Source organism: Oncorhynchus clarkii, chromosome 13 (assembly GCF_045791955.1).
Source record: "Oncorhynchus clarkii lewisi isolate Uvic-CL-2024 chromosome 13, UVic_Ocla_1.0, whole genome shotgun sequence".
In the NCBI taxonomy this organism is placed as follows: Eukaryota; Metazoa; Chordata; class Actinopteri; order Salmoniformes; family Salmonidae; genus Oncorhynchus; species Oncorhynchus clarkii.
Genome location: NC_092159.1, coordinates 6597580 through 6619536, shown reverse-complemented (window position 1 = coordinate 6619536; position 21957 = coordinate 6597580). Strand labels below are relative to the sequence as shown.

The 21957-nt window shown below is 43.1% G+C and overlaps 1 protein-coding gene across 1 annotated transcript; it reads left to right on the top strand.

Annotated features, from left to right (window-relative positions):
* The first annotated feature begins 10312 nt into the window (after window positions 1-10312).
* LOC139423648 (basement membrane-specific heparan sulfate proteoglycan core protein-like) lies at window positions 10313-21443 on the top strand. Its single transcript, XM_071175243.1, has 8 exons — window positions 10313-10860; window positions 17380-17526; window positions 17735-17869; window positions 19500-19666; window positions 20103-20298; window positions 20530-20709; window positions 20831-21097; window positions 21301-21443. Exons 1-8 carry the CDS (start codon window positions 10812-10814, stop codon window positions 21303-21305), a joined length of 1146 nt encoding a protein of 381 aa, XP_071031344.1. The 5' UTR covers window positions 10313-10811; the 3' UTR covers window positions 21306-21443.
* Window positions 21444-21957: the final 514 nt, after the last annotated feature.

Genomic DNA, 21957 nt, shown 5'->3' with positions numbered 1-21957 from the left:
ACAATGCAGAGAAATAAAATAGAAACAGTCATAACAGGTAATTACAGTGTATTCAGAAAGTATTCAGACCCCTTGACTTTTTCCACATTTTGTTACGTTACAGCCTTATTCTAAAATGGATTAAATACTTTCCCCCCTCATCAATCTTCACACAATATCTATAATGACAAAGCACAACAGGTTTTTGGAAATGTTTGCAAATGTATCAAAAATAAAAACCCAAAATGCCTTATTTACATAAGTATTCCGACCCTTTGCTATGGCAGGAATTGACCGTAGAGCTCCGAGACATGATTGTGTAAAAGCACAGATATGGGGTAGGGAAACCGAAACATAACTACAGTGCACTGTAGCAGTTCTATTCTCTATTCACTTCTCCAAACTGTTGGTTTAAAAGCTGTTGTTTTGACATTTTAGGATCTTTAAAATTCATTTACTCCAGACATCTTGGATCATGGGAACTTACCGGTAACATATATTATATATGTTTACTTACCGGTAACATATATTTATTGGAGGTGCAGGTCTGTTCCAGTGCAGTATAACAGGCCTGGTGTTTAGGATGGAGGGAGAAGGAGAGGTGCTCTATAGGACAGTCCCCTGGGACAGGAGGCTTCTATCCCAGAGAAGCAAGAGACCTGCAGGACCCCTGTTCATGTTTAGATGCCTTAAGGGGTCTGTCAGTCAACTACACCTCCCACACTGTCAGATGCAATCTGGTAAGTATTCATATCAAGAAACATTCAGGAGTGAAAGAGTCATTTCAATTTCAAAACCGCTCTAAAAAAGATTACTCTTCAAATATGCTACATTGTCTTCATTTTCATTTCAATTGTAGTTCAGTGTATTCTGAAAGTATTCAGACCCCTTGACTTTTTAGTTACAGTCCTATTCTAAAATGGATTAAATTGATTTTTTCCCTCATCAATCTAAACACAGTAAGCCATAATGACAAAGCAAAAATAGGTTTTTAGAATATTTTGCAACTGTATTAAACATAAACAAGTGAAATAACACATTTACATATGTTTTCAGACCCTTTGGTCAGTGCTTTGTTGACAGACCTTTGGCAGCGATTACAGCCTTGAGTCTTCTTAGGTATGACACTACAAGCTTGGCACACCTGCATTTACGGAGCTTCTCCCATTCTTCTCTGCAGATCCTCTCAAGTTCTGTCAGGTTGGATGGGGAGAGTCGCTGCACAGCTACTTTCAGGTCTCTCCAGAGATGTTCAATCTCGTTCAAGTCCAGGCTCTGGCTGGGCCACTGAAGGACATTCAGAGACTGAAGCCACTCCTGTGTTATCTTAGCTGTGTGCTTAGGGTCATTGTCCTGTTGGAAGGTGAACTTTCACCCCAATCTGACGTCCTGAGTGCTCTGGAGCAGGTTTTCATCAAGGATCTCTCTGTACTTTGCTCCGTTCATCTTTCCCTTGATCCTGACAAGTCTCCCAGTCCCTGCCACTGAAAAACATCCCCACATCATGATTCTGCCACCACCCTGCTTCACCATAGGTATGGTGCCAGGTTTCCTCCAGCCGTGACGCTTGGCATTCAGGCCAAAGAGTTCAATCTTTGTTTTCTTAGGCCAGGGAATCTTGTTTCTCATGGTCTGTCCTTTAGGAGTCTTTTGGCAAACTCCAAACGGGCTGTCATGTGCCTTTTACTGAGGTGTGGCTTCCGTCTGGCCACTCTACCATAAAGGCCTGTGCTGTAGAGATGGTTGTCCTTCTGAAAGGTTCTCCCATCTCCACAGAGGAACTCTGGAGCTCTTTCAGTGTGACCTTCAGGTTCTTGGTCACCTCCCTGACCAAGGCCCTTCTCCCCTGATTGCTCAGTTTGGCCAGGCGGCCAGCTCTAGGAAGAGTCTTGGTGGTTTAAAGCTTCTTCCATTTAAGAATGATGGAAGCCACTGTGTTTTTGGGGACCTTCTATGCTGCATAAATGTTTTGGTACCCTTCCCCAGATTTGTGCCTGGACAGATCTGGGGACCAATCCTGTCTCTCCAATCCTGTCTCTGCGCTCTAGGGATAATTCCTTCAACCTCATGGTTGGTTTTTGCTCTGAAATGCACTGTCAACATTCGGACCTTATATAGACAGGTGTGTGCCTTTCCAATCATGTGCAATCAATTGAATTTAGCATAGGTCGACTCCAATCAAGTTGTAGAAACATCTCAAGGATGATCAATAGAAACGGGATGCACCTGAGCAAAATTTCGAGTCTCATAGCAAAGGGTCAGAAAACTTCTAAAACCTGTTTTGCTTTGTCATAATGGGGTATTATTTGTAGATTGATGAGGACAAATTGTTATTATATTAATTTTAGACTAAGGCTGTAACGTAACAAAATGTTGATAAAGTCAAGGGTTCTGAACAGTTTCTGAATGCACCGTATAGAACTAGAAAACCAGTTTACAACTATGAAATGGCGTCACTAAGCCAAATGTTACATTGTATATCTGAGAAATCTCTAAATGTTCTCTTTCTTTCCCAGGTGGTGGATGTGACTTCCTGTCTGTAGCCCATGTGACTGATGACTGAGTTTATCCCTCCTCTTGACACAACAGACACACATGTCATAATATACATCACTGGATTCTGTCTCGGTAGGTTCCTTGTTCCTTGTCAATCATTGGCTTAGTGTTTGACTGCTGATTTCACCAATATCATCTTTAAGTAAACCAATCACACCTTTATTTAATGCAACTGCAGACAGAAGTTAACAATGGAAACACAGCTTGTATGTTTCAGAGTAAGTTCTGCAGCCCACCTAAGGGCACAGCTGATTATATACATGTGGTCACTCCTTAGTGGTGTGATCACCTACATCAATGTATGTGTGTATCAAAAAGCTGAAGTTACCTTATAAGGCAACCTAGTACAATAGTTTCTCTGAATTCATTAGCATTGTCCACTGTTACACAAAATGTCAACACCAGACAGTGGTAACTTCTCTTTATCTAGTTTCAGTTTGACTCAGACCTAACATGCAAGCACACTCTTGCAACAGCTGGAGCATAACCACATAGATGGCTTGTGCAATGTAGAGGAAACCACTTCTATCTGGCTGGAATTCAATCAAACACACAATGGGAAATGTAATGCTAGCATAACGGCTAAACATGTAATCAAACACACAATGGGGAATGTAATGCTAGCATAACGGCTAAACATGTAATCAAACACACAATGGGGAATGTAATGCTAGCATAACGGCTAAACATGTAATCAAACCATTATGGAGAGTAGCAAGGAACAAGTAGCAAGTTTGACTGAATTCCATCTGTTGACCTTTTTCATCTTATTGCTTTATTCTCAAACTTGATGTGTTTTTTTAACCATATAAATTAAATATTTAAAAAAGTCATTTTGAAGCACAACTAACCTGTCTATTGTTGGTCCTTTCAAGGTGCGGGAGGTGATTGAAAGGGATGGAATTAGAGAAATTCTAACAACTTCTCAATGTAAACTGACCCCGAAGCAAGAATACACCCTCTCCACTTATTCTGCAGATGGACATCGAATACAACCAAACGCAAATCTGGGATATTTTTGAATAACAATTTTTTATATTCCTATGTAACTTTTCATTTCATTCTCACTTTTAATTTCACTGACTACAAAGGTCTCTTGGAACAGACTTGTCTGGCTGCCAGGTAACAGACATTCAGAGATCAAATCAAATGAAGTCAGACCAGGAGCAGCAGATCTAGTACATGTTGTAGTTCTCTGATAGTAGCGCTGTTACATGTTGTAGTTCTCTGATAGTATTACTGTTACATGTTGTAGTTCTCTGATAGTAGCACTGTTACATGTTGTAGTTCTCTGATAGTAGCACTGTTACATGTTGTAGTTCTCTGATAGTAGTACTGTTACATGTTGTAGTTCTCTGATAGTAGTACTGTTACATGTTGTAGTTCTCTGATAGTAGCACTGTTACATGTTGTAGTTCTCTGATAGTAGCACTGTTACATGTTGTAGTTCTCTGATAGTAGTACTGTTACATGTTGTAGTTCTCTGATAGTAGTACTGTTACATGTTGTAGTTCTCTGATAGTAGTACTGTTACATGTTGTAGTTCTCTGATAGTAGCACTGTTACATGTTGTAGTTCTCTGATAGTAGTACTGTTACATGTTGTAGTTCTCTGATAGTAGTACTGTTACATGTTGTAGTTCTCTGATAGTAGTACTGTTACATGCTGTAGTTCTCTGATAGTAGTACTGTTACATGTTGTAGTTCTCTGATAGTAGTACTGTTACATGCTGTAGTTCTCTGATAGTAGTACTGTTACATGTTGTAGTTCTCTGATAGTAGTACTGTTACATGCTGTAGTTCTCTGATAGTAGTACTGTTGCCTGTTGTAGTTCTCTGATAGTAGTACTGTTACATGTTGTAGTTCTGATAGTAGTACTGTTACATGTTGTAGTACTCTGATAGTAGTACTGTTACATGTTGTAGTACTCTGATAGTAGTACTGTAACATGTTGTAGTTCTCTGATAGTAGCACTGTTACATGTTGTAGTTCTCTGATAGTAGTACTGTTACATGTTGTAGTTCTCTGATAGTATTATTGTTACATGTTGTAGTTCTCTGATAGTAGTACTGTTACATGTTGTAGTTCTCTGATAGTAGTACTGTTACATGCTGTAGTTCTCTGATAGTAGTACTGTTGCCTGTTGTAGTTCTCTGATAGTAGTACTGTTACATGTTGTAGTTCTCTGATAGTAGCACTGTTACATGTTGTAGTTCTCTGATAGTAGTACTGTTACATGTTGTAGTTCTCTGATAGTAGTACTGTTACATGCTGTAGTTCTCTGATAGTAGTACTGTTGCCTGTTGTAGTTCTCTGATAGTAGTACTGGTACATGTTGTAGTTCTCTGATAGTGTTACATGTTGTAGTTCTCTGATAGTAGTATTGTTGTTACATGTTGTAGTTCTCTGATAGTAGTACTGTTACATGTTGTAGTTCTCTGATAGTAGTACTGTTACATGCTGTAGTTCTCTGATAGTAGTACTGTTGCCTGTTGTAGTTCTCTGATAGTAGTACTGTTACATGTTGTAGTTCTCTGATAGTAGTACTGTTACATGTTGTAGTTCTCTGATAGTAGTACTGTTACATGTTGTAGTTCTCTGATAGTAGTACTGTTACATGTTGTAGTTCTCTGATAGTAGTACTGTTACATGTTGTAGTACTGTTACATGTTGTAGTTCTCTGATAGTAGTACTGTTACATGTTGTAGTTCTCTGATAGTAGTACTGTTACATGTTGTAGTTCTCTGATAGTAGTACTGTTACATGTTGTAGTTCTCTGATAGTGTTACATGTTGTAGTTCTCTGATAGTAGTACTGTTACATGTTGTATATCTCTGATAGTAGTACTGTTACATGTTGTAGTTCTCTGATAGTAGTACTGTTACATGTTGTAGTTCTCTGATAGTAGTACTGTTACATGTTGTAGTTCTCTGATAGTAGTACTGTTACATGTTGTAGTTCTCTGATAGTGTTACATGTTGTAGTTCTCTGATAGTAGTACTGTTACATGTTGTATATCTCTGATAGTAGTACTGTTACATGTTGTAGTTCTCTGATAGTAGTACTGTTACATGTTGTAGTTCTCTGATAGTAGTACTGTTACATGTTGTAGTTCTCTGATAGTAGTACTGTGACATGTTGTATATCTCTGATAGTAGTACTGTTACATGTTGTAGTTCTCTGATAGTAGTACTGTTACATGTTGTAGTACTGTTACATGTTGTAGTTCTCTGATAGTAGTACTGTTACATGTTGTAGTTCTCTGATAGTAGTACTGTTACATGTTGTAGTTCTCTGATAGTGTTACATGTTGTAGTTCTCTGATAGTAGTACTGTTACATGTTGTATATCTCTGATAGTAGTACTGTTACATGTTGTAGTTCTCTGATAGTAGTACTGTTACATGTTGTAGTTCTCTGATAGTAGTACTGTTACATGTTGTAGTTCTCTGATAGTAGTACTGTTACATGTTGTAGTACTGTTACATGTTGTAGTTCTCTGATAGTAGTACTGTTACATGTTGTAGTTCTCTGATAGTAGTACTGTTACATGTTGTAGTTCTCTGATAGTGTTACATGTTGTAGTTCTCTGATAGTAGTACTGTTACATGTTGTATATAGTAGTACTGTTACTGATAGTAGTACTGTTACATGCTGTAGTTCTCTGATAGTAGTACTGTTACATGTTGTAGTTCTCTGATAGTAGTACTGTTACATGTTGTAGTTCTCTGATAGTAGTACTGTTACATGTTGTAGTTCTCTGATAGTAGTACTGTTACATGTTGTAGTTCTCTGATAGTAGTACTGTTACATGTTGTAGTTCTCTGATAGTAGTACTGTTACATGTTGTAGTTCTCTGATAGTAGTACTGTTACATGTTGTAGTTCTCTGATAGTAGTACTGTTACATGTTGTAGTTCTCTGATAGTAGTACTGTGACATGTTGTATATCTCTGATAGTAGTACTGTTACATGTTGTAGTTCTCTGATAGTAGTACTGTTACATGTTGTAGTACTGTTACATGTTGTAGTTCTCTGATAGTAGTACTGTTACATGTTGTAGTTCTCTGATAGTAGTACTGTTACATGTTGTAGTTCTCTGATAGTGTTACATGTTGTAGTTCTCTGATAGTAGTACTGTTACATGTTGTATATCTCTGATAGTAGTACTGTTACATGTTGTAGTTCTCTGATAGTAGTACTGTTACATGTTGTAGTTCTCTGATAGTAGTACTGTTACATGTTGTAGTTCTCTGATAGTAGTACTGTTACATGTTGTAGTACTGTTACATGTTGTAGTTCTCTGATAGTAGTACTGTTACATGTTGTAGTTCTCTGATAGTAGTACTGTTACATGTTGTAGTTCTCTGATAGTGTTACATGTTGTAGTTCTCTGATAGTAGTACTGTTACATGTTGTATATCTCTGATAGTAGTACTGTTACATGCTGTAGTTCTCTGATAGTAGTACTGTTACATGTTGTAGTTCTCTGATAGTAGTACTGTTACATGTTGTAGTTCTCTGATAGTAGTACTGTTACATGTTGTAGTTCTCTGATAGTAGTACTGTTACATGTTGTATATCTCTGATAGTAGTACTGTTACATGTTGTAGTTCTCTGATAGTAGTACTGTTACATGTTGTAGTTCTCTGATAGTAGTACTGTTACATGTTGTAGTTCTCTGATAGTATCATTGTTACATGTTGTAGTTCTCTGATAGTAGTACTGTTACATGTTGTAGTTCTCTGATAGTAGTACTGTTACATGTTGTAGTTCTCTGATAGTAGTACTGTTACATGTTGTAGTTCTCTGATAGTAGTACTGTTACATGTTGTAGTTCTCTGATAGTAGTACTGTTACATGTTGTAGTTCTCTGATAGTAGTACTGTTACATGTTGTAGTTCTCTGATAGTAGTACTGTTACATGTTGTAGTTCTCTGATAGTAGTACTGTTACATGTTGTAGTTCTCTGATAGTAGTACTGTTACATGTTGTAGTTCTCTGATAGTTCTCTGATAGTATTATTGTTATTGAACTATGATTGCAGCCATAACAAGTTAACTTGTTTGCAGTGTGGACAAGTTACAATGACTTTTCTTGACTTGTCATGCATTTTGGGACCAGGGGATTTCATTATTGTATATACTATGTGTAGGCTGTGTAGACTCACTATGTGCAACATAGTCGGTTGTCGGCATCAACGATACACATTTAGAGCCAGCCAAACACAACAAGGCATACATTGAAGAAACACAGAAAATCAACGATCAAATCGATTACATAACTGTACATGTAAACCTGGGCGTACTGCTCAAATTTGTCCAAATAAGATTCCCTCATTGTGAGCAATTAGCTAGCTCACGTGCAAATGGGTGCTAATTAATGCTATGCTAACATTGGTGCGGTAGTTGGTCATATAAAAATATACCACTGCACTGGTATAACGTGAATATTACAAAGTACATTATGCATAATGACAGTCTCACTTACTTCCGTGGTTTATAGTTTTATCTATGTAGGTTAGGCTTGATTAAGATTCACTTTCATTGGCGTTGATACCTTCGACATGAACCTCAACTTGGGTGACCTTGAAGGAGACGGGAAGGGTTCGGGTTAAATGTGTTTGACTCCGCCCACATTGAGGTTGGCCCCAACTTCTGACTCCGCCCACATTGAGCCCGGCCCCGAACTGCACACTGCAGTCAGAGGCTTCTCTCCCTAGAGGTCTCTAGTAGTGCGTCGCCCTCTTGTGGACAAACTGACACCAAAACAAAATAGGTGCGTGAGAGAGAAGCCCTTCTTATCTAGCGATGAAGTCGATACAACATCGCTGATATGATCTTGTTCTTTATGTTTCCAGTTGACTCACAGGTTGTATTTGTAATGATACAAAATTCAGACTCCTTAAGTGGGGTTATTTAATTCATTTAACATATGTAGAATACTTACAAATACATGTTATTAATTCATAATAAAGTAACAATCCAGTACATTATAATGTGACCTTTCTGAGTATATATCAAACAGCAGGGCTGGTTCTAGGATGATGTTTCTGGGCTGGTTCTAGGATGATGTTTCTGGGCTGGTTCTAGGATGATGTTTCTGGGCTGGTTCTAGGATGATGTTTATGGGCTGGTTCTAGGATGATGTTTCTGGGATGGTTCTAGGATGATGTTTCTGGGCTGGTTCTAGGATGATGTTTCTGGGCTGGTTCTAGGATGATGTTTATGGGCTGGTTCTAGGATGATGTTTCTGGGATGGTTCTAGGATGATGTTTCTGGGCTGGTTCTAGGATGATGTTTCTGGGCTGGTTCTAGGATGATGTTTCTGGGCTGGTTCTAGGATGACATTTCTGGGCTGGTTCTAGGATGATGTTTCTGGGCTGGTTCTAGGATGATGTTTCTGGGCTGGTTCTAGGATGACATTTCTGGGCTGGTTCTAGGATGATGTTTCTGGGCTGGTTCTAGGATGACATTTCTGGGCTGGTTCTAGGATGATGTTTCTGGGCTGGTTCTAGGATGATGTTTCTGGGCTGGTTCTAGGATGACATTTCTGGGCTGGTTCTAGGATGATGTTTCTGGGCTGGTTCTAGGATGATGTTTCTGGGCTGGTTCTAGGATGACATTTCTGGGCTGGTTCTAGGATGACATTTCTGGGCTGGTTCTAGGGTGACATTTATGGGCTGGTTGTAGGATGACATTTCTGGGCTGGTTCTAGGGTGATATTTATTGTCAATCTCTAGAATGACATTTCTGTGCTGGTTAAAGGGTGATATTTCTGGGTTGGTTCTAGGATGATATTTCTGGGCTGGTTCTAGGATGATGTTCATGGGCTGATTTTAGAATTATATTTATGGGCTCGTCCTAGAATGATATTTATGGACTGGTTCTAGGATGACACTTCTAGGATGATATTTCTGGGTTGGTTCTAGAATGATATTTCTGGGCTGGTTCTAGAATGATATTTCTGGGCTAGTTCTAGGATGATATTTATGGGCTGGATCTAAGGTAATATTTACGGGCTGGTTCTAGGATGATATTCCTGGGCTGGTTCTGGGATGATATTTCTGGGCTGGTTCTAGGATTATATTTATGAGCTGGTTTTAGGATGATATTTCTTGGCTGGTTCTAGGATGATAATCATGGGTTGGATCAGGATTATATTTATGGGCTGGTTCTAGGATGATAATCATGAGCTGGTTTTAGAATGATATTTATGGGCTGGTTCTAGAATGATATTTCTTGGCTGGTTTTAGGATGATAATCATGGGCTGGTTCTAGGATGATAATCATGAGCTGGTTTTAGATGATATTTATGGGCTGGTTCTAGAATGATATTTCTTGGCTGGTTTTAGGATGATAATCATGGGCTGGTTCAGGATTATATTTATGGGCTGGTTCAGGATTATATTTTTGGGCTGGTTCTAGGATGATATTCATGAGCTGGTTTTAGAATGATATTTATGGGCTGGTTCTAGAATGATATTTCAGGGATGGTTCTACAATGATATTCATGGCCTGGTTCTAGAATGACATGTATTGTCTGGTTCTAGAATGACATTTATTGTCTGGTTCTAGGATGATTTTTCTATGCTGGGGGGGGCAGACATTTCTTCTCTGTTTCTGAGCTAACATCCTGCAACTGACTGCCAGTCTGTCTGTCTAACTGTCTGTCTGCCTGCCTATCTGGGTAAGCTGAACACACAAATAAGTAAGGAGGGAGAGAGGGGGAGGAGAGAAAGAGAGACTGCGAGACAACACACTGCATAAGACAGAAGACAGAAGACAGACAGAGAGAGAGAGAGAGAGAGAGAGAGAAAGAGAGAGATAGAGAGAGAGAGAGGCAGAGAGAGAGAGAGAAAGAGAGCGAGAGAGAGGTTGTAGGACAGGAGAGAGAGAGGCAGAGAGATAGAGAGAGAGATAGAGAGGCAGAGAGAGAGAGAGGCAGAGAGAGAGAGAAAGAGAGAGAGAGAGAGAGAGGGGCAGAGAGAGAGAGAGAGAGAGCGAGAGGCAGAGAGAGAGAGCGAGAGGCAGAGAGAGAGAGAGAGAGAGAGAGGCAGAGAGAGAGAGGTTGAGGGACAGGAGAGAGAGATAGAGGGGCAGAGAGAGAGAGAGAGAGGTTGTAGGACAGGAGAGAGAGAGAGAGGCAGAGAAAGATAGAGGTTGAGGGACAGGAGAGAGTGAGAGAGGGGCAGAGAGAGAGAGAGAGAGGTTGTAGGACAGGAGAGAGGCAGAGAGGTTGTAGGACAGGAGAGAGGGATATCTTTGCTCTATGCAACATGGATTCCTCCACAACAGCACTGCTCCTCTGTTCTCTACTCTGGACAGGTAAACTACTACTGCTGCTTCTCTCAACACTACAATGCAGAACATGTTATTAAACTACAAGCTGCTTCTCTCAACACTACAATGCAGAACATGTTATTAAATCCTTTCCGGGGATAGTTCCGAGATTTTTTAATTTTTAATTTTTGTTTCCCAATCTTGAAAGCAGTCTATAGACAAGGCCAGGATATAAATATCTACATATGTTAAATTGCTGCACTATCCCTTTTAAGTAGATATTATTAGCTCTAAACTGCTTTAAACGTTCTACTTTCTAAAAATAAGTTTTGGGATTATGAATAAACTAATAAACTAATGTTGCGATGGTTTAGAATTCTTAATCTAAATAAATAAAATGTTTCTCAGAAATGTAAATGCATGGTGATACATTTCCTTTTTTTTACTGTAGATGTGAATTTATAATACCGTGTTAATATCATGTCCCATGGTCTAGTCTTGCTGAGTCATGGTCCTATCCAGACCTGAGCTGCATGTTGTCTCTGATTGGATGTTTGCTCTGGGGGGGCATTTGTTTGCTGTTCTCCCCACAGACCAGACTGAAAGCTCACAGTCTGCCCCTGTGTGTGTGTTTGGTGTGTGTATGTGTGTTTGGTGTGTGAGTGTACGTGCGTGCCTGCATGCCTTTAGATGCATACCATTCAATGTGGACATGGTCTATATTACTCTCTATATGTGAATCCTGTATATGCAAGAATAGCGTGTGAGTGTGTGTGTGTGTGTACGTGCTTGTGTATGAGTGTGAGTGTGAGTGAGTGTGTGTACGTGCTTGTGTGTGAGTGTGAGTGAGTGTGTGTACGTGCTTGTGTATGAGTGTGAGTGTGAGTGAGTGTGTGTACGTGCTTGTGTGAGTGAGTGTGTGTCAACTCATTGAACTCCCCCTTTGGGTGGAACCCTGAACTCTCTCTTGCATCGGAGGATGTCAATAACTAGTGTGTGTCTCTCTTAGTGTTTATTTCTGTGTGTGTGCGTGTGTGTGTGTGTGTGTGTGTGTGTGTGTGTGTGTGTGTGTGTGCGTGTGTGTGTGTGTGCGTGTGTGTGTGTGTGTGCGTGTCTCTCTCTCTCTCTGTGTGTGTGTGCTATAACCTTGTCTCTTCTCTCCTACAGTGTGTGTTTGTGTTATATGTGTGTGTGTGTGTTACTAACCTATCTCTCCTACAGTGTGTGTGTGTGTGTGTGTCTTACTAACCTATCTCTCCTCATTTTTACATTTTACATTGAGTCATTTAGCAGAGTGCCTGACAGAGCATTCGCCTGAAGATAGCTAGCATTCATGCATTCCAAGATGGCGTAGCAGTCGGACGTCTGTTTTGTCTTTGTCTTGTCCTGTCGTATATATCGTTTTATTTGTATATTTTTACAAATATTTTTAATCTCAATATCCATCTACGGACTGAACATACTCTCCTGCATCCCGCCTCACCCAATGTGGTACGGATCTGCTATTTTTATACTTTAGAACCGGAACCCCCATCAGAAGCTAGCCAGCTAACTAGCTACTAGCTAGTAGTCAGTTAGCCACTGCTAGCGATCATCACCGTTAACCCAGGCATCAGCCAGCCTCGGTCTGCACAGCGTGATGTCAACCCAGAGCATATCGGACTGCTTTTCTCTACCACATCTCCAGACTCCTACCGCAAGCTCTGAACCTTTACACCGGATCATCGCAGCTAGCTAGCTGCTAACGTCTCTGTCCTGAAGAAAGCACCAGTTAGCCTGGAGCTAGCCTTGAGCTAGACCCATGTTCCGGCTAGCCGAAGAGATCCATCACACAATTCCTGGGCTTCAATACCTCTTTTGCTAATTGGCCTGGACACTTCGCTGCCGAAACGGAGCCCTGCCGATCCATCACGCCTGGTCTGCTGACGTGACCGTCCAAGGGGGTTTCAATAGGCTCTTCCATTGCGACGTCCCCCTGAGGCCCATCTGCTAGCCTGCTAGCCCTGGTCTGCTAGCTGTCTGAATCGTCGTGTCTCCAGCTCGCCTGGCTGCTCACTGGACCCTATGATTACTCTGCAACACATGCCACTCCCTAATGTCAATATACCTTGTCTACTGCTGTTTTGGTTAGTGATTGTCTTATTTCACTGTAGAGCCTTCAGCCCAGCTCAATATGCCTTGGCTAGCCCCTTTGTTCCACACATGCGGTGACCTCACCTCACAAACCTCTCTCATCGTCGCTTAAATGGTGCCTCTAGAGACAAAACCTCTCTCATCGTCACTCACTGCCTAGGTTTACCTCCACTGTACTCACATCCTACCATACCCTTGTCTGTACATTATTCCTTGAATTGCCCAGAAATCTTATCCTACCCTTATCCCACTCCTCCTCTTTTCCTCTGGTGATGTAGAAATTAACCCAGGCCCTGCAGCCCCCAGCATCACTCCCCAGGTGCTCTCATTTGTTGAATTCTGTAACCGTAAAAGCTTTGGTTTCATGCATGTTAACATTAGAAGCCTCCTCCCTAGGTTTGTTTTACTCACTGCTTTAGCATACTCTGCCAACCCGTATGTCCTAGTCGTGTCTGAATCCTGGCTTAGGAAGGCCATCAAATATCCTGAAATTTCCATCCAAGCAAGATTTCTGGCTCTCACAGACCTGTAACTTCTTCTTTAAGAGTCTCCTCTGTCCTCCACTCGTTACCTGTATTAATGGCACCTGTTTGAACTTGTTATCAGCATAAAAGTCACCTGTCCACAACCTCAAACAGTCACACTCCAAACTCCACTGTGGCCAAGACCAAAGAGCTGTCAAAGGACACCAGAAACAAAATTGTAGACCTGCACCAGGCTGGGAAGACTGAATCTGCAATATGTAAGCAGCTTGGTTTGAAGAAATCAACTGTGGGAGCAATTATTAGGAAATGGAAGACATACAAGACCACTGATAATCTCTCTCGATCTGGGGCTCCATGCAAGATTTCACCCTGTGGGGTCAAAATGATCACAAGAACGGTGAGCAAAAATCCCAGAACCACACGGGGGGACCTAGTGAATGACCTGCAGAGAGCTGGGACCAAAGTAACAAACACCTACCATCAGTAACACACTACTCCGCCAGGGACTCAAATCCTGCAGTGCCAGACGTGTCCCCCTGCTTAAGCCAGTACATGTCCAGGCCTGTCTGAAGTTTGCTAGAGAGCATTTGGATGATCCAGAAGAAGATTGGAAGAATGTCATATGGTCAGATGAAACCAAAATATAACTTTTTGGTAAAAACTCAACTCGTCGTGTTTGGAGGACAAAGAATGCTGAGTTGCATCCAAAGAACACCATGCCTACTGTGAAGCATGGGGGTGGAAACATCATGCTTTGGGGCTGTTTTTCTGCAAAGGGACCAGGACGACTGATCCGTGAATGGGGCCATGTATTGTGAGATTTTGAGTGAAAACCTCCTTTCATCAGCAAGGGCATTGAAGATGAAATGTGGCTGGGTCTTTCAGCATGACAATGATCCCAAACACACCGCCCGAGCAATGAAGGAGTGGCTTCGTAAGAAGCATTTCAAGGTCCTGGAGTGGCCTAGCCAGTCTCCAGATCTCAATCCCATAGAAAATCTTTGGAGGGAGTTGAAAGTCCGTGTTGCCCAGCAACAGCCCAAAAACATCACTGCTCTAGAGGAGATCTACATGGAGGAATGGGCCAAAATACCAGCAACAGTGTATGAAAACCTTGTGAAGACTTACAGAAAACGTTTGACCTCTGTCATTGCCAACAAAGGGTATATAACAAAGTATTGAGATAAACTTTTGTTATTAACCAAATATTTATTTTCCACCATAATTTGCAAATAAAAAATTAAAAATCCTACATTGTGATTTTCTGGATTTTTTTTCTTCTCATTTTGTCTGTCATAGTTGAAGTATACCTATGATGAAATGTACAGGCCTCTCTCATCTTTTTAAGTGGGAGAACTTGCACAATTGGTGGCTGACTAAATACTTTTTTGCCCCACTGTATATCCATCCTGCCCTGCCTTTCTAAAATCTTCGAAAGCCAAGTTAACAAACAGATTACCGACCATTTAGAATCCCAACGTACCTTCTCCTCTATGCAATCTGGTTTCCGACATGGTCATGCGTGCACCTCAGCCATGCTCAAGGTCCTAAACGATATCATAACCGCAATCGATAAGAGACATTACTGTGCAGCTGTCTTAATCGACCTGGCCAAGGCTTTCGACTCTGTCAATCACCGCATTTTTATCGGCAGACTCAATAGCCTTGGCTTCTCAAATGATTGCCTCGCCTGGTTCACCAACTACTTCTCTGATAGAGTTCAGTGTGTCAAATCGGAGGGCCTGTTGTCTCTATGAGGGTGCCACAGGGTTCAATTCTTGGGCTGACTCTTTTCTCTGTATATATCAATGATGTTGCTCTAGCTGCTGGTGATTCTCAGATCCATCTCAACGCAGACGACACCATTCTGTATACATCTGGCCCTTCTTTGGACAACGTGTTAACAAACCTCTAAACGAGCTTCAACGTCATACAACACTGCTTCCGTGGCCTCCAACTGTGCATGTTCTTCAACCGATTGCTGTCCGCACCCTCCCGCCCGACTAGCATCACTACTCTGGACGATTCTGACCTAGAATATGTGGACTAACTACAAATACCTAGGTGTCTGGTTAGACTGCAAACTCTCCTTCCAGACTCACATTAAGCATCTCCAATCCAAAATTAAATCTAGAATCAGCATCCTATTTTGTAACAAAGCCTCCTTTACTCATGCTGCCAAACATACCCTCGTAAAACTGATTATCCTACCGATACTTGACTTCGGCGATGTCATTTATAAAATAGCCTCCAACACTATTCAGCAAAGGGAATGTAGTCTATCACAGTGCCATCCGTTTTGTCCCCAAAGCCCCATATACTACTCACCACTGCGACCTGTATGCTCTCGTTGGCTGGCTCTCACTACATATTCGTCGCCAAACCCATTGGCTCCAATTCATCTATGAGTCTTTGCTAGGTACAGCCAAGCCTTATCTCAGCTCAATGGTCACCATAGCAACACTCACCCGTAGCACACGCTCCAGCAGTTATATTGCACTGGTCACCCCCAAAGCCAACACTTCCTTTGGCCGCCTTTCCTTCCAGTTCTCTGCTGCCAATGACTGGAACGAATTGCAAAAATCACTGTCTTATATCTCCCTCTCTAAATTTAAGCATCAGCTGTCAGAGCAGCTTACCGATCACTGTACCTGTACACAGTCAATCTGTAAATAGTACACCCAACTACCTCATCCCCATATTATTACTTACCCTCTTCCTCTTTTGCACCCCAGTATCTCTACTTGCACATCATCATCTGCACATCTGTCACTCCTGTGTTAATACTAAATTGTAATTATTTTGCTTCTATGGCCTATTTATTGCCTACATCTCTACTCTCCTACATTTGCACACACTGTGCGTACACTTTTCTATTGTGTTATTGACTGCATGATTGTTTATTCCATGTGTAACTCTGTGATGTTGTTTTTGTCGCACTGCTTTGCTTTATCTTGGGCAGGTCGCAGTTGTAAAAGAGAACTTGTTCTCAAATGGCCTACCTGGTTAGGTAGGACAACAAAATATCACAGACATAGTCATGACATTTTCTTCAATTAAGAAGCTATCAGCAGAGTCAGAGCTAGTGGGGGGAGGGGGGGGGGGGGGTGCTGTGTGATTATTTAAGATACTGTTCGAAGAGGTAGAGTTTCAGATGTTTTCAGAAGATGCTGTCCTAGCTTCAGGGGGAAGCTGGTTCCACCATTGGGGTACCAGGACAGAGAATAGCTTGGAATGGGCTGAGTGGGAGACCAGAGGTGGCAGAACAGAGATCTTGGGTTTAAGCATAGCCTGAAGGTAGGGAGGGACAGATCCTCTTGCTGCTCCATAGGCAAGTACCATGGTCTTGTTTTGGATGCGAGCTTAGACTAGAAGGCAGAGGAGCGGGGTGATGTGGGAGAACATGGGAAGGTTGAACCAGGCGGGCTGCAGCATTCTGGGTAAGTTGCAGGGGTTTGATGGCACAAGCAGGGAGCCCAGCTAACAATGAGTTGCAGTAGTCCAGACGGGAGAGAACAAGTCCCTGGAGTTGGACCTGCGCCACTTCCTGTGTGAGGAAAGGTCGTACTCTGCAGATGTTGTAGAGCATGAACCTGCAGGAGCAAGTCACTGCTTTGATGTTTGCAGAGAACGACAGAGTGTTGTCCAGGGTCACGCCAGGGTGTTGTCCAAGGTCACGCCAGGGTGTTGTCCAGGGTCACGACAGGGTGTTGTCCAGGGTCACGCCAGGGTGTTGTCCAGGGTCATGCCAGGGTGTTGTCCAGGGTCACGCCAGGGTGTTGTCCAGGGTCACGCCAGGGTGTTGTCCATGGTCACGACAGGGTGTTGTCCAGGGTCACGCCAGGGTGTTGTTTGTCACGCCAGGGCCTAGATCTGAGCCCTGGGGGACACCTATAGAGTGCATGGCAGTGTGTGTGTTACTTACTTATCTCTCCCTCCTATCCAGTATGTGCCCAGGCCCCAGTAGTGTCAGTTGAGCCCAGGTCAGCAGGGGTCCGGCAGGGGGAGTCGGTCAGTTTTCGCTGCCGGGTGGTTAGTGGGTCACAGCCCGTCCGTCTGGAGTGGAAGAGAACCAACAACCATCCACTGGCAGGTGGGGCTCTGACCACACATATGCACACAGGCAGACAGACACACACAGCCCTTGAATGGTACTCAACTACACAATAGCTGTGACACAATGTTAAATGGACAGTTTATAAAAATGTGATGATTGAACTGGTTTTAACTGGTCCTAACCGGTCATAAGTGGTTAGATGGTTCTAACTCGTTCTAACCGGTCCTATCTACTCTGTCCTTAGATAACGTGAAGATTGGCCCGGATGGTTCCGTGCTCACCATCGCTAACACCAGGAACGGTAACCAGGGACAGTACCGTTGCGTGGCAACTAACTCTGCGGGCCGAAGCACCATGATGGCCTCACTGACCATCAAACGTGAGTGACCATCCCTAACCTAGAGATAGAGCTCCAGGGAGGGACAGGGCTGAGGGGAAAAGAGACCCAGAGATAGAGCTCCAGGGAGGGACAGGGCTGAGGGGAGAAGAGCCCCAGTGATAGAGCTCCAAGAGTGAGGATGGATGGGTGGTGATGGAGAGGATCATGGGTAAGGGTAGGATGGAGAAGGGTGTATAGTGAAAGGAATCAGGAGGGCTGTAGTTATAGTAGTTGACATGTAGTGTCAGGGTAGGATGGAGAAGGGTGTATAGTGAGAGGAATCAGGAGGGCTGTAGTTATAGTAGTTGACATGTAGTGTCAGGGTAGGATGGAGAAGGGTGTATAGTGAGAGGAATCAGGAGGGCTGTAGTTATAGTAGTTGACATGTAGTGTCTGGGTAGGATGGAGAAGGGTGTATAGTGAGAGGAATCAGGAGGGCTGTAGTTATAGTAGTTGACATGTAGTGTCAGGGTAGGATGGAGAAGGGTGTATAGTGAGAGGAATCAGGAGGGCTATAGTTATAGTAGTTGACATGTAGTGTCTGGGTAGGATGGAGAAGGGTGTATAGTGAGAGGAATCAGGAGGGCTGTAGTTATAGTAGTTGACATGTAGTGTCAGGGTAGGATGGAGATGGGTGTATAGTCAGAGGAATCAGGAGGGCTGGAGTTATAGTGGTGACATGTAGCGTCAGGGTAGGATGGAGAAGGGTGTATAGTGAGAGGAATCAGGAGGGCTGTAGTTATAGTAGTTGACATGTAGTGTCAGGGTAGGATGGAGAAGGGTGTATAGTGAGAGGAATCAGGAGGGCTGGAGTTATAGTAGTTGACATGTAGTGTCAGGGTAGGATGGAGAAGGGTGTATAGTGAGAGGAATCAGGAGGGCTGTAGTTATAGTAGTTGACATGTAGTGTCAGGGTAGGATGGAGATGGGTGTATAGTGAGAGGAATCAGGAGGGCTGTAGTTATAGTAGTTGACATGTAGTGTCAGGGTAGGATGGAGAAGGGTGTATAGTGAGAGGAATCAGGAGGGCTGTAGTTATAGTAGTTGACATGTAGTGTCAGGGTAGGATGGAGAAGGGTGTATAGTGAGAGGAATCAGGAGGGCTGTAGTTATAGTAGTTGACATGTAGTGTCAGGGTAGGATAGAGAAGGGTGTATAGTGAGAGGAATCAGGAGGGCTGGAGTTATAGTAGTTGACATGTAGTGTCAGGGTAGGATGGAGATGGGTGTATAGTGAGAGGAATCAGGAGGGCTGTAGTTATAGTGGTGACATGTAGTGTCAGGGTAGGATGGAGAAGGGTGTATAGTGAGAGGAATCAGGAGGGCTGTAGTTATAGTAGTTGACATGTAGTGTCAGGGTAGGATGGAGAAGGGTGTATAGTGAGAGGAATCAGGAGGGCTGTAGTTATAGTAGTTGACATGTAGTGCTAGAGTTGGAGGATCATTCTTCATATGGTTGGAACTTGAAACGTCAGTAAATTAAACTTTTTCATGCATCATGTATCTGTCTGTGTACCACCTGAAGAAGTGGAAAACCACACTCAACCCTCTCTTCTTCTGTGTGTGTTTGTGTGTGTGTTGTGTGTGTGTTGTGTGTGTGTGTGTGTGTTGTGCATGTCCTCTCGCCTCAGATTCCCCTAAGGTGCGGGTGACCCCGGCAGGGCCCCTGCGAGTCCGGCTTGGTGAACCTGTAGCTCTGGAATGCCATGCCACAGGTAGGCCACGCCCCTCCGTTACCTGGCAACGCCACGGAACACAGCTGGTAACCACAAAGACCGAGGACACCAGTACACTGAAGGTTAGACGATCTGCCCGTACACCTACATATAGACATGCTGTACACACACACACACACACACACACACACACACACACACACACACACACACACACACACACACACACACACACACACACACACACACACACGTACTTGTGAGGACTTTTTGGGGACCAACAATTGACTACCATTCAAAATGAGTATTTTCCTAACCCTAAACCCAACTCCTAAACCTAACTCCTAAACCTAACTCCTAAACCTAACTCCTAAACCTAACTCCTGAGCCTAAAATAACCTTTTTTCAAGTGATGACTGGCTAAAAGTCCTCACTTCCCCGAATTCTTGTGAAGACTTCTGGTACTCACAAGTTTAGTAACATTTGTACACGCACAAAGACATACAGACACAAACACAGACAGACACAACTGTCTCCCTCCATGTCCCCTGTCTCCAGGTGGCAGCAGTGAGCTCTGAGGACGCTGGAGTGTACGTGTGTCAGGCCCAGAACACTGAGGGGGTCGCCGAGGTCAAGGTGGAGGTCATCGTTGAGGGCGGCCAGGGCGCTGCCAACGCACCCAAGGCGACGGTATCCATGGCAGAGGTGACAGCTGTGGAGGGTCACATGGTCACCATGCAGTGTCAGGCCACAGGTAATAATCAGTCAGACAGTCAATCAGTCAGTCAATCAGTCAGTCAATCAATCATTTAATCAGTCAGTGATTCAACCAATCAGTCAATCAGTCAATCAGTCAATCAATCAATGATAATAAGGGATTTTATATCAGACAGGCTGTTTCCCTGTTCTCTATGTAATCACTACTGTTGACCAGAGCCCTATGGGACTACTTTATAACCACATCCCTGTATCCCCTCCCCCCCAGGTTCTCCCCTTCCTGTTGTCTCCTGGTCTAAACTGCGAGCCCCGTTACCATGGAAGCACACTGTGGAGGGTGGAGTTCTGACTCTGACCAGCGTGGGGCGCCAGGATTCAGGACAGTACATCTGTAATGCCACCAATACACACGGATACAGCCAGGCATACACACAGCTAGAGGTGGACTGTGAGTACACACACTCCAACACACACGCACGCACACTCCAACACACACACACACACACACACTCACAAACACACATTGACATGTCATAACTCTCCCCCCTCTTCCTCCTCTTCCTCCCCAGCCCCTCCCTACACCACCAGTCTACCAGACCAGGTGAGACTCCGCCCCGGTGACACCCTCCGTCTCCAGTGCCTCGCCCACGGCTCTCACCCAATCACATTCCGTTGGACGCGGGTGGGCCGGGCCGGCATGCCCGCAGGGGCGGAGACCATTAAGGATGGCCAGCTGCTGATTGGCCAGGTGAAGTTGAATGACAGCGGGACCTACAAATGCGTGGCGACCAACCACGTTGGTTCCAGCGAGGCTCTGGCGAAGGTCACAGTGAAAGGTGAGTTGTAACGTTGATATGAAAACCAATCGTATAGATGTAGACTTCTGTCTGAACCCTTCAGAGTTAAATAACAAGTGTGAAATGTTAATAGTCTCTCTCTCTCTCTCTCTCTCTCTCTCTCTCTCTCTCTCTCTCTCTCTCTCTCTCTCTGTTTCTCAATCTCTCTCTTTCTCTCACTCTCTTTCTCTCCCTGTCCACAGCCTAAGCCAACTCATCTCCCCTGCGGCTCTCGTCATACGTCTAATGTTGATATCACAAACCCCACAACCCCCCCAAGATATGCATACATAGTGGGGGAAAAAATGTTTATGAAATAAATGTTGATAAAATCAATAATGGTAAATATTTTGAGATGTTCTCTGTATGTGAATCCCTGATTTCATGTTCAGCTCAGTTATTTACAATTACAGCCTTCACATACAAAAATCCTGTTTGGAATATTTCAAATTTCCAATTTATTCCCTCCTGATTCTGGGAATCGTCCAAACAGGAATTGGGGAAAACCAGGGAATTTATTGAAAGTTCTCTGAATTTTGCAACCCTTCTCCTACTAACCGGAAGGTTGCAAGTTCAAATCCCCGAGCTGACAAGGTCAAAATCTGTCGTTCTGCCCCTGAACAAGGCAGTTAACCCACTGTTCCTAGGCCGTCATTGAAAATAAGAATTTGTTCTTTAACTGACTTGCCTAGTTAAATAAAGGAGAAATAAATGTCATTGAAAGAACAGGTGTTCATAATGTTTTGTACACTCAGTGTATAATGTAAATAATATATATGAAATGTAAACAGTGTGCCAGTGATCTGTTCTACTCTAGTCCAGCCTACCATGATATATTTGCCTAGTTAAATAAATAAATA